Source organism: Musca vetustissima, unplaced genomic scaffold (genome assembly GCF_032173495.1).
Source record: "Musca vetustissima isolate MV318-11 ecotype Yass unplaced genomic scaffold, APGP_CSIRO_Mvet_v1 utg4525, whole genome shotgun sequence".
NCBI lineage: Eukaryota > Metazoa > Arthropoda > Insecta > Diptera > Muscidae > Musca > Musca vetustissima.
The window spans coordinates 85,332-98,685 of record NW_026880820.1 but is presented as its reverse complement, the minus strand read 5'-3'; the positions used below and the strand labels follow the sequence as shown (position 1 = coordinate 98,685).

Sequence of the window (13,354 nt, the reverse complement as noted above, 5' to 3'; positions counted from 1 at the left end):
TTTCATCTCGAATGTTTTAAAACCCTGATGCTGCCGTTCCCACCTTCTGAGAACTCGAGTATTCAAATGATCTTATACTTTTTAGACATGGTCTACGAAGACGGATCATTGATTGAGCTCCAGTTTTCTCTCTTCTTCAGTTTTATCTACTCCATAAGTAAAAATTGCTTATATCAGGGGGCAGGCTTCTAGGATTCAAATTTACCCAAACCCTAATCATCTTTTTTCAGAGACTCAATTGCTCTCAGTTTTTCTATATAACGATTCTCGATTTCACCTGAAATGTGAAATGCGTCCTTTCCCTCGTTCTGAGAACTTCAATATTCAAATGCTCTGATGCTTCTTAGAAGTGGTCTATGGAGAGGGATCACTGATTGAAAATCCAGTATTCTAAGACTTTGTATGATTTATCGAACGAAACTAATCAATCTCTCACCTTCGGTTTCATCTACTCTATAAGTAAAAGTACTTATATTTTTTGGGTGTCAGGGGCAGGCTTCTAGGATTCAGTTTTTCCGACTCCCAGGTTTCAGTTTTTCTATAAAAAGACTTCCTAATTTCTACTCATGTACTCAAAAACCCCGATACTTTCTATCCCTTCTGAGAACTTGAGTATTCAAAATCTCTGATGCTTCATAGACGTGGTCTATGGAGACGGATCAAATCAATCTTTCTTTTCTGGTGAAAATTTTCTAGGATTTAGTGTACCTTGGCAAAATTTTCCAAACCTCAGTTTACCTATATGCCGACTTCCAGGCTTTCAGTTTTCTATATAAAGGCCCCAGAATTTGAGGCTAAATATTAAAAAAAACACTGATGATTCCTATATTTGAGTTGTAGCTCATGCCGGATGACAGGGGCCAGGCTCCTAGGCTTCAGTGTACCAATCGAAATATTTCCAAACCTCAATTCCCCTACACGTGGACTCTCTGGCTGGCAGGTTTTTTATATAAAGATACCAGAAATTGAGGCTGAGTACTAAAAAACACTGATGATTCCTGTATTTGAGTAGTAGCTCGTGCCGGATGTCAGGGAGCAGACTCCTAGGCTTCATAACACAATTGTAAATACTCAATCGCCCTATACGTGGTCTCCCTGGCTTCCAGTTTTTGCATATAAAGACTCCAGAATTTGAGACAGAGTGTTAAACAACTTGATGGTTTGAGTACTTCCTCTTGCCGAGCGTCAGGGAGCAGGCCCATATGCTTCAATGTACATATGGAAATATTACCAAACCTCTATTCCTTTATACGTGGACTCCATGGCTTTCAGATTTTCTATACTAAGATTACAGAATTTCAGTTTGAGTATTATAAATCCCTGATGATTCCGGTATTTGAGTAATCGTACGTGCCGGGTGTCAGGTGCCAGACCCCTAGGCTTCTGTGTACCTATGGAAATATAACCAAACCTAAAATCCCCTATACGTGAACTCCTTGGCTTTCGGGTTTTCTATATAAAGACTGCAGAATATGAGGCTGAGTATTTAAAAACTCTGATGATCCCGGTATTTGAGTAGTCGCTCGTGCCGGGTGTCAGGGGCAAGTCTCCTAGGCTTCAGGTTACCAATCGAAATATTCCTAAACTTCAATTCCCCTACACTTGAACTCCCTTGACGGTTGTGTATATAAAAGCTCGAGAATTCCATCCTAAGTATTAAAAAACATTGATGATTCCTGTATTTGAGTAGTCGCTCGTGTCGGGTGTCAGGGCCAGGTTCCTAGGCTTCTGTGTACCAATCGAAATGTTTCCAAACCTCATTTATATACAGGTGGACTCCTTGACTTTCAGGTTTTCTATATAAAGAATTCATTATTTGAGGCTGAGTATTCAAAAACTCTGATGATTCCTGTATTTGAGTTGTCGCTCATGCCGGGGGTCAGGAGCTAGGCCCATAGGCTTCAGTGTACCTATAGGAATATTCCCAAACCTCAATTCCCATACAGGTGGACTCCTTGGCTTTCAGGTTTTCTATATAAAGACTGCCGGATTTCATTTTGAGTATTCAAAAACACTGATGATCCCTGTATTTGAGTAGTAGATCGTGCCGGGTGTCAGGAGCCAGGCTCCTAGGCTCCAGTGTACTAATCGAAAGATTCCCAAACCTCAATTCCCATTCAGGTGGACTCCTTGGCTTTCAGGTTTTCTATATAAAGACTCCCGAATTTAAGTAGTCGCTCGTGCCTCTATTAATTCCATTCCGCCGTGGCACTTGTCTTCTTCCATTGTGTGGGTGTAATTTAGCACAATCTTTCAAAGCTCTATTTCCAATTCTATTTCATTGTAGCCATTTGTGTGGCAGTTCTTATCTGTCAATCTTCTTTTTCAATTGTACAATAAAAAAATATTGTTGTCGTTTTTAACAATTAACACATTTTTTGTTGTGGAAATCAGTAAAGAACACACGTCTGCGGAACATCTGTGTACATATGTACTTAACACTTCGATTCAATTATTCTTAAAAGAAATCATAATACAAACAAAAAATGATACTTCTTAACAAATCTTCCGCATTGTAGTGCGGCAATGTAAAATTGTGCGTTATCAACAGTACCAGACCCTAAGCAATTGATGCTTCAGATCTTGGCGTTGCCTATCAGTCTTTTTCTTCGACGTTATCAGCAAAAAAGAACCAGAAAATGATGACAAGAGCAAAAAATGAGGATTGTGTTTATTTAGTTTATATTACAATAAACAATAATAAATTTAAATTAATCAGACGGATCTTCTTCGTTTTCTGTATGCGAAGCCAAATCTCTTCAATTCTTTGAGTAATGATCCCCAGCCAAAAGATGTTCATCATTGTGAGGTTCTACACAAGGGTGACTTCTGTTAGATGAAGATGAATCGTGATGTTTGTGTGGCTGACGTTGAAAAATTATCATTAATTTAGCAAGGAGGCAGGGAGAAGATGTCAAGGGAGGATCGGGGAGGGAGATACCCGACAACCATAAAGTTCAAGTACGCAAATGTTCTAAACTTTGTTCGGTGTGTTTAATGCTCATGTACGGCGGAGATCTCCAACAAATAAGGCCAGGGTATGGGGTTAGGTGTTGTAACATAAACTGATAAGAGTGGGTAAACAAAAAATCCCCCCAACTCTTCCCCCACCAGCCCATGCTACCCTATCACACAAACCCATATGCCTAGTTAGGCAATTCTTCCCCATCCACCTCTTTCTTTACTTTAGGCCTATAAAAATGATAATTGTTGTTGTCTTCATTTTTTTATTGGATTGCTTTGGCAAACATAATAGACTTTTTTATTTATTTAAAAAAATAATAACAATAATCGTTCTTCCTTACCTTGATACGATATATATCGCGAATCATTTTCAATATTGTCATTATCTTTAGTTCTAGTTTTTATTTGATTTCGTTGATTCGTCGATAGCACAGCAACGCTTTGGTGTTGGTTCAGCACAACACCCAGCAGGGTAATTATTAATGTTAGATAGTGTAATAACATTTTGTTGAGATTGAATTTTTTATTTACAACAAATGGCAGGTGGATTGTTCTTCTTATCATGCTGAAATTAAAAACAGAATAAAGAAAAAACATAAATAAATATTAGTTAAGTCATTTGGTAATTTAAAAGTAAATAAATCATATAATTAAGTGACTTTGTAATTAGAATTAATTTTATATGCAGATCTTTTAATTTGTAATAATTTTACTACAGTAATTACAGGTCTAAAGCAGGTTTTTGTATTTTATAAGAGGTAAGGCGATTGGCGAACTAAGAACTGCAACAAATAATTTTATATTATTAATTCAATGGATTAAGATAAGTATTTTGCTATGCAGGTATTCTAAAATATCGACTGGAAATTCGTATAAAATATTACTTAGCAGTCTTCTACATAATAGCATATAATTTCAGGTTTCAGATAAATTTAACGTTTCTTTATCGAATACAAATATTTCACTTCCTAAGACACCGTGACATCTGTAAGGCTCTACAATTATTATTAGTTCTTCTGGAGTCAGGCAGCATACTTTCTAGTCTCAGTGCACCTACACAAAAATTCTCAGACCTCAACTACCTTTTACAAAGATTCCATAGCTTTCATATTTTTTCTATATAGACTGCCTGATTCATTTTCTTTTGATGCCAGGGAGAAGACTCACAAGCCTTAGTGCACCTACACGAAGATTTCCAGACCTCAATAATCCTTTACAAAGACTACTGGGCTACCTTATCTTCTCTATAAAACGACCGGATTAATTTTCTTCACTACTGGTGTCAGGCAGCAAACTCATTAGCCCTGATGCGCCTACACAAATATTCCCAGATCTCAATACACCTTTTTTAGTTCTGTAAATAAAGGTTCCCAGATTTCAGCTGATTTTCTTCATGCTGCCAGGGTGCAGATCAACTAGTCCTACTGCATTTATACAAATATTCTCTGTCCTCAGTCACTGACTCCTTTTCTATATAAAGACTCCCTGATTCATTTTCGGTAAATGTCCCTTGACTTTAAAACTTTCTGATTTCAGCTTGAGCATTTCTGATCTGATCTCTGATGCTTCCTTAATCTGATATTGTTTAAGCATCTCTGGTTTCTTTCACCTCTTAGAGAGGAGACTCCTTCACATTAGTGTGACTATACAAATATTCCAAGACCTCAAGTCCCTTTCCAACAAGATCCCTGGCTTTCAGATTTCTCTTATTCATCTCGAATAATCTTAAATGTTGATGGCTTCGTAATGAGATCATGAGACTGCTCTCTGATGATCTGGCCTATATAAACACTCGCCTCCGTCGTAGCGAGCAGACTTCTATACGTCAGTCCGTCTACACAAATATTCTCAGTCCTCAAACTTATTTTTAAAGACTCCTTGATTTTCAGGTTATCTATATAAAAACATCCTGATTTCAAGGGCAGTTTAAAAAAACGCTGATGATTCGTTAATCAAACATTGTCTCGAATCTATTCAAAGGATCTCTGACTTCACCTGACATATACAATCCTTGGCATCTTGTAGGTCTGGCCTATTTTTGTAGAATACCTCGTTTCACTGTCTTAGACAAATATTCGCAGGTCCCAATTACCTTTGGCTTTCAGGTTCACCTTGTAAAGATTTTTACATAAGATCCCCTGATTTCCAGTATTCAAAAAGTCAGATGCTTCCTGGTACCAGGGGGCAAACTCCTTGGCGTCACTGTGCCTATACAAGTATTCCCAAACTTCAATCCCTATATACAAGGACTTAATGGCTTCCTGGTTGTCTATACAAAGACTTTGGAATTTCAGTGCAAGTATTTAAAAAAATTCTGATGCTTCCACTTTACTTCACAGACTGTTTGTATTCATCTTATCAATGAAAAGGACAGAGCACTCTTCGTTTCTTTAATGAAAGGTACAAGCATTTGCTGGTGTTAGGTAATAATGCATCTTCACAAATATCTCCCTGGCTTTCAGGTTACCAAATCTCACTTTTAACTAAATTTTGGAGTAGTGATATTACATAAGAAAATATTCTCCATAGAATTTTAACATAGGTTCCTGAACTAAATATATTTCTATCCATCACGTATATCTAAAAATATCAACACCAAAGTAGAACAAATGCAGGAATTACATTATTAAAAATAGTTTCATACTATTTTCAAGTGATTGCCAAAATTTTGACTTTTGATACATTTTAGAGAGCTGATCCTAGGAAAGAAAATATTCTTCATCGAATTTGACTATGTCTTCGAACAATAGAAATCCGTAGCTTCTACATATATCGTAGGAAATTGGCGTTAAGTTAATACAAGAATAAATTTATTAGACGTATTTGGTTTTACTCTAAAAGTATTATCAAATTGAGGTCCCATTCTCTATTTGCATACATTTTGGAGGAGTAGCATAGAGGAGAAAAATATTCTGCATCGAATTTCACTATAGGTCTCTGAATAAGAAATACCTCTATGTTTAATATATATCTGTAAAAAAAATCACTTAGAATATGAAAAAAATATGAATTACTATTTTGAAGTGTTTGCCCAAATCTTGCCTTTTGATACATTTTAGGGAGTTGATCCTAGGACAGAAAATATTTTTCATAAAAATTTTACTATAAGTCTGCGAACAGAAATCGGTAGTTATTATATATGGGAGGAAATCGGAGGTAAATTTTAAGTTAATATAAAACTAAATTTATTAGACGTATTTGGTGTTACTCTAAAATTATTATCAAATTGAGGTTCCATTATCTATTTGCATACATTTTGGAGGTGTAGTATAGAGGAGAAAAATATTCTGCATCGAATTTCACTATAGGTCTCCAAATAAGAAATATCTGTATCTTTAATATATCCCTAAAAATAACTTTGAATATAACATAATAAAATATTCCAGTCAATCTCGTACTCCTTTTTAATAAATCCCCTTTTGAAAATAATATTTGTTCATTCCACCCCAATAAACATTTAGTGAACTAATTTACTAACAAATCTATTGTATTTAACTGTTACAGTCACGTATTTAAACTAGAATTTTTTCGCATAGTTTTTTTTTTCTTAAACAGTTTTTTTCCTATCACTTTTTTCTTCATTGCCTATGTTGGTTGATGTTCAACAACCTATTAACATCTTGGCTGTATGTATTCCAGGAAAAACCTATTATATGTTGTTAACAAGAAATCTCAAATGAACAATCAACGAAAAAGAAACTGCTTTTTTTGCCAACTATTTATTTTTTTATTATTATTCGTAATTTGCGAAAAAAAATAGAGATTATGGGGAATAAAAAAGGTAGACAAATAGACTCCAGTCTGAGGGAATAGAAAAAGAGGTTATTTTTTGGAAAGAGAATAATATTTGTAAAAAATTAAAGATAAGATATTTTGTAAAATAGTTTAAAAAATATTAAAGATAAGCTATTTAGAAAAATATTCTAAAAAATATTAAAGATGAGCTATTTAGCATTTAAGCACAATGGAAATTTTGATTCAAGGTGTTTTGGAAGAAAATTAAAAAAAAATAATAATAATTTGAAAATATTTAAAGAAATATAAGAATTTTTATAAACTGTTAATTATATTCTCCTTCAAGTGGAGATTTCTGAGGAGAGGGAATGTGGTCTTTTTCAAAATTCTTACACGTCGTATTGTAAAAAAAATCGTTTCAGGCTTCTGTTTTATGGCCCAGTCTGTGGAGCTTCATATCTTGGAAAAAAATACCCCAGTCAGGTTCTTAATTGTGGCTTCTGTTTTATTACCCACCCCCACCCCCTTGGTGTTTCTTATTATCAACAAATTTATTTGTTGAGATTTTTTTTATTGCCAGTATCATTTCAAATTAATATTTTTTTCAAATAATAATTCAATTTCTTGGAATTAGAATCTGTGACAATTTTTCTTAATTATGTGCTGCTACTATTCTAGATTTTAATTATCAAAAAAATAAATTTTATTTAATAGAGACATTCTTTTGTGTATCAGAAAATTTTATGATTTTTTATCGATAGAGTATTTGATTTTATTGAAATATTCAATAATTTATTCAGGTTGCAATGCGTTTCCAATGAAATGTTGAAATGCCATGGTTATTATTACTTCATCGATTGATTTTTTTTTTTCAAATTTTTATTTATTTTTTTTTCAATATTGTATTTTTTATGATTCAGAATAATTTATGTATGTCTCAATAAAAAGTATATGAGTGTGTGTACCATATTTGATGAGGGCTTGTTTGAAATAATTAGGTGTTTTTCAGTAATTTTTTTTTCAATTTTCGAGGAAATGGGAGTGTTAAAAACAAACGAAGAGTTGTATTACAGAGGCGTTAAAAATGAATTGGGAAGTGTTGAAGATTATTTTGTAAGATTTTTTTGTTTTGATAATGATTATTGTTTCAAAATATATTTATTTGTTTTATTGGTGCGGAAAATTGATTGATTAAATGAAGCATATGACAACCTCAGGAAGCTAAGTTTAAATTAATAAAAAATACATTTTTTTCATATAAAATTAATTTTAAAAACATTTTATAAAAATTAATCTTTATATACGGATAATTTTGGTTCATATCGAAATCATAGTATGTACTATCAGAATATATATGGATTGGGGCAGAACACGATTTTAGAATCAATATAATTAAAACCAGTAAGGAAAGCAGTAAAGTCGGACGGGGCCGACTATATGATACCCTTCACCACTTTGGGTATATTCAACAGATGAATAATAACAGACGTCGAATTTTTGAAGGACCATTAACATGAAAATGGATCCATAAACATGTCATTCTGTAACCTACACTAAAGTTTTCATTTGGTCAGATATAGGGTTGCTTCTTACAATGGGACAAAATTATATAAAGCAATGTAAAGGAAATGTATTATAGTAACTACAGTTCATTGTACCAATTGTGTGGAAATCAGACAAACTTTGGGTCTTTAGTGCACAATTTACACACACTCGGAAGAAAAAATATATAGGAGCTATATCTAAATATGAACCGATTTTCACGAAACTTGACACACATAATTTTAGACCTTATTCATTACGCAATACCAAATTTCGTGCAAATCGAAATATATATAGGGACTTTGGTGCAACATTTACATTAAATCGGACAAAATTATATATGGGAGCTATATCTACATCTGGGCCGATTTTCAGTAAACTTAACACACATCATTCTAGACGTAATTCATTACGATATGCCAAATTTCGTGCAAATCGAAGGATATATAGGGACTTTGGCGCACCATTTACATAAAATCGGACGAAACTATATATGGGAGCTATATCTAAATCTGGACCGATTTTCTCAAAACTTGACAGACATCACTCTAGGCTCAACTCAGTACGTTATGCCGAATTTCGTGCAAATCGAAATATATATAGGGATTTTGGTGCACCATTTACATGAAATCGGACGAAACTATATATGGGAGCTATATCTAAATCTGGACCGATTTTCTCGAAACTTCGTAGACATCATTCTAGACTCAATTCAGTACGTTATGCCCAATTTCGTGCAAATCGAAAGATAAATAGCGACTTTGGTGCACCATTTACATGAAATCGGACGAAACTATATATGGAATCTATATCTAAATCTGGACCGATTTTCACGAAACTTGGCAGACATAATTCTAGACCTAAATGATTAGGCTGTACCAATTTTCGTGCAAATCGAAAGATATATAGGGACTGTTTACATTAAATCGGTTAAATATATATATGGGAGCTATATCTAAATCTGAACCGATTTTTCCCAATTTCAATAGGGTTCGTCCTTGGGCCGAATAAGTGACCTATGCCAAATTTCATCCAATTCGGATCATAAATGCGACCTGTACTTTGTTTACAATTTAACATGCACAGACAGACGGACGGACGGACATGCATAAATCGACTTAGAAAGTGATTCTATGCATATTCTCAAAAGGAACCATGTGTCTATCTCGTTTCCTTTTGCCTGTTACAAACATATGCACAAAGACATAATACCCTGTACCACAGTGTGGTGAAGGGTATAAATACACATGGTATCCCAAATAAACCGCCAACACTACTAAAAGTACGAAATAAAAATATTTTTATCAAATGGCTATAAATAAGAAAATTCTGTAATTTTTATAAGAAATATTTTCTGTAAGCGAATAATTTTTATTTATAAGGTAACCATTGTTCTATCAGAAAATATTAAAAATATTTATTTGCGATTTTAGGGGCAATTAAAATGAATAAAATCAAATTTGTCGCCAAATTCACAGGTATTTTGGACTCTCGATAATTTCAACACTCAAACTGACATTAAAGTATTGAAAAAACCAGGGAATTAGCGGTAAAAAGGCTGGTCGAAAATATGAATTACCCCGACATTAATAAATTCAAAATCTCGAGAGTTTATTGTAGGTTAAAAGAGATATAAATATAATAGATATATATAAATAGATATAATTTTATTTTTTGTATTATTAATATGGAGATCTTAAATCGGAAATTTTGTCATATATAAAAGTAGTTTCTTATATGTGATAATTTGAATTATTTTTCACTCAAATTTTTGTAAAAAACCAGTAAGGAAAGTAGTAAAGTCGGACGGGGCCGACTATATGATACCCTTCACCACTATGGGTATATTAAACAGGACTATTAACATGAAATTGGATGAAATAAAATATGTGATATTTATCTAAATGTGAATCTACCTATATATCCATAAGTTATATAAATCGACTTCAATCAAATATAAATAGGTTATCTGTTGGGCTATGTCTGTGCTTCTAGAAAACGCAACTACGTAATTCTATCCTCAATTTTGTACGTTGTGCAAAATTTGATGTCAACCTGACTAGCATGAAGAGTTTGATGTCCAATTTACTTAAAATCGGGCGAAAATATATATGGAAGCTCTATCCAAATATATCGAAGGATATATAGGGACTTTGGTGCACCATTTACCTTAAATCGGAGGAAGATATATACGGGAGCTATATCTAAATCTGAACCGATTTTCACGAAACTTTGCACACATCATTCTAGACTTAATTCAGTGCGCTATGCCAAATTTCGTGCAAATCGAAAGATATATAGGGACTTTGGTACGCCATTTACCAAAAATCGGCCGAAACTATATATATGGGAGCTATATCTAAATCTGAACCGATTTTCACGAAACTTGGCACACATCTTTCGTGGCTCAATTCAGTAACAATTTAACATGGACAGACGGACATGCATAAATCGATTCAGAAAGTGATTCTATGCATATTCTCAAGAGGAACCATGGGTCTATCTCGATTATTTTTGCCTGTTACAAACATATGCACAAAGACATAATACCCTGTACCACACTGTGGTGAAGGGTATAAAAAAATATAATTTTTGTTTTTTAATAAAAATCGACAAAATATATAGTATATTTTGATTGCATATAAAAATTAATATTTTTAAGCTTATATTCTTTCCGTCTGTCCATCTGACCATTATAATTTATAAACAAAGCATAGGCCACAGTATGGACCAATTTTCACGACATTTTGCATCAATGTTCTGTTATGGTCAAAGAAGACACCTATCGCTTTTAGACCAAAAACTGTCTGATTTTTCTTGTCTTGCAGAGGTCAAAATTATGACTCAAAGTATATCTGTTTATCTATTAGGTCTTTCCTGTTTGTAGCGGGCAAAAGGAAACGAGTAGACCCATGCATAGAATCATTTTCTGAGTCGATTTGTACATGTCTGTCCGTCCGCCTGTCTATGTTAAATTGTAAACAAACTATAGCTCGCATTTATTATCCGATTTGGCTGAAAATTTGGCACAGCTTTTTTTAATTGGCCCAAAGACGAACCCAATTGAAATTGCGAAAAATCGGTTCAGATTTAGATATAGCTCCCATATACATTTTCGTCCGATTTTATGTTAATGAAGCACCAAAGCCCCTATACTTCCTTCAATTTGCACGACAATTTGCATAGCGTACTGAATTGAGTCTAAAATAATATATTTTCGTCCGATTTTATATTAATGGAGCACCAAAACTTCTACGTTTCTTTTGATTTGAGCAAAAATGGAATAAAGTATTTAATTAATTATATGTGCAAAGATTCGCGAAAATAGGTTCAGATTTAAATATAGCTCCCATATATATCTTCTTCCAATTTTATATAAGTGGTGCACCAAATTCCTAAAGTTTGTGCGAAGGAATTCATATAGGGATATATGGTCCACGTTTAGGCATAGCTCCCATATAAGGTTACACCCCCAATTTTCGGTATTTCGGGGTTCGCGAGCACGTTTTTGAACCAAATTCGCAGTAATTTGGTATTTCGTAGTCGTATATGGTAACATATCTCCCTACCAAAAATTATTAATTTTTTGGGTAGTCCCCATATAACCCCCCTCTTTTATTAAAATAGCTATCTGATTTTTTCCGCGTTTTGGATTTATCACCATGTAGTCGCATTCCACCATAGTAGTGTATATATTCTGTACTCAAAATATGGAATTCTAAGACGATTTAGCCATCTGTTTTAATCAATCTATTTTCGGGGGATATCGAGGTAAAAAAGGTTCGAGAATGAATTATAATATGTCGGTCCCCAGTAAGGCCTATGCCCCATATTGTGATAACTACACATTTTCGGTATTTTTAATATTTAGCGTGAAGGAAGCTATTGTGATGCTAAAATTTTGGGTTAGAAATAGAGCTATATCAGTCCTCAATTTTGCATAGAACCTTAAATAATTACAACTCCAAATGTACGGTAATTCCTACACGATGTAATAGCCTCCAGAAACCTACACATAGAAAAGTTTTATTCTGCAATGACAATTTTCATATCGAACCAGCAGCTTCCTCCCCACCCCCGCAATAAAATCATGTGTACGTTGGTGATGGCCTTATATGGACAAAATCGCTACACATTTTGGGGTTTTGCATTTTAGAACAAATCTCCATTAAAAAAATGTTGAAATTTGTATTTGGTATACATTAGGGTTTAGAACAACAATTGTTGGTATAGGTATACTTGTTGGTATGTTGCCCATATTTTAATTTCAAGTAACTATCAATATACATATGGCGGAGGGTATGCAAAATTCGGCCCGGTCGAACTTAAGGTAACCCCCTCCCATTCTCGATTTTTTATTTTTATTTTATTTTAATGAATTAAAATGTGCTGGCAAATGAACACCAATGCTTGTTAAGGTTTGTAACTTTTCACATATATATTTGAAGATTTAAAAAGGAAGAAAAATAATTTACAAAAAATTGTTGTTGTTGTTTTTTGTGATCAAAGAAAAGTTCTTATTTTTGATGGCGGGCATGATAACTCCTCACTGGAACATCAGAATCCGAAAATTCAAACGGTGTTAGAAAGAGTACTTGTCTGGCTCTCGTATGAACTGGGATTATTGACTTCGCACAACAATTAACAAAATAGCGGAACTTTGAAATTTTTGTTTTGGAAAATCGCCTATTTTTGACCACAAACTATGTTAAAACATTAAGAAGATCTTCACCGATTGGCTTTATCCTAGTTCATACGAGAGCTATACACTCCCAGAGAAACGGATCAAAATTTGGAACCGATTGGATTTTTAGTTTTTGAGTTATCGTGCCCGCCATTCGCTTCGAGAAAAATGCGTTTAAAGTTTGAGAATCACTCTTGCTGTCCCTTGATGCTGACACAATAAATCGGCTATATCTTCAAGAGTTCTTGAGATTTTCAAATTTTGTAGGGACATTCTAGAATTAGAGTAGATACGAATTAAATAAAAAAAAAATTAACACCGAGAATGGGGGGGTCCCCTTAACGCCTTTTCACTTTTTTCATTTTTTTTTTTCTAAAAAACATCTTTTAAAAATGTTGGAAAATATTTCTTTGCTAAGAAATTGTTATT

The 13,354-nt window shown here is 33.7% G+C and overlaps 1 protein-coding gene across 1 annotated transcript in view; it reads right to left on the bottom strand.

The window, feature by feature from the left end:
- Nucleotides 1-13,354, bottom strand: part of LOC133326671 (semaphorin-5A) — a 101,336-nt gene that overhangs the window by 35,993 nt on the left and 51,989 nt on the right. Inside the window, exon 3 of the mRNA XM_061535293.1 lies at nucleotides 3,306-3,529. Within this exon, the coding sequence (XP_061391277.1) occupies nucleotides 3,306-3,529 (224 nt within the window). The remainder of the gene's footprint in view (nucleotides 1-3,305; nucleotides 3,530-13,354) is intronic.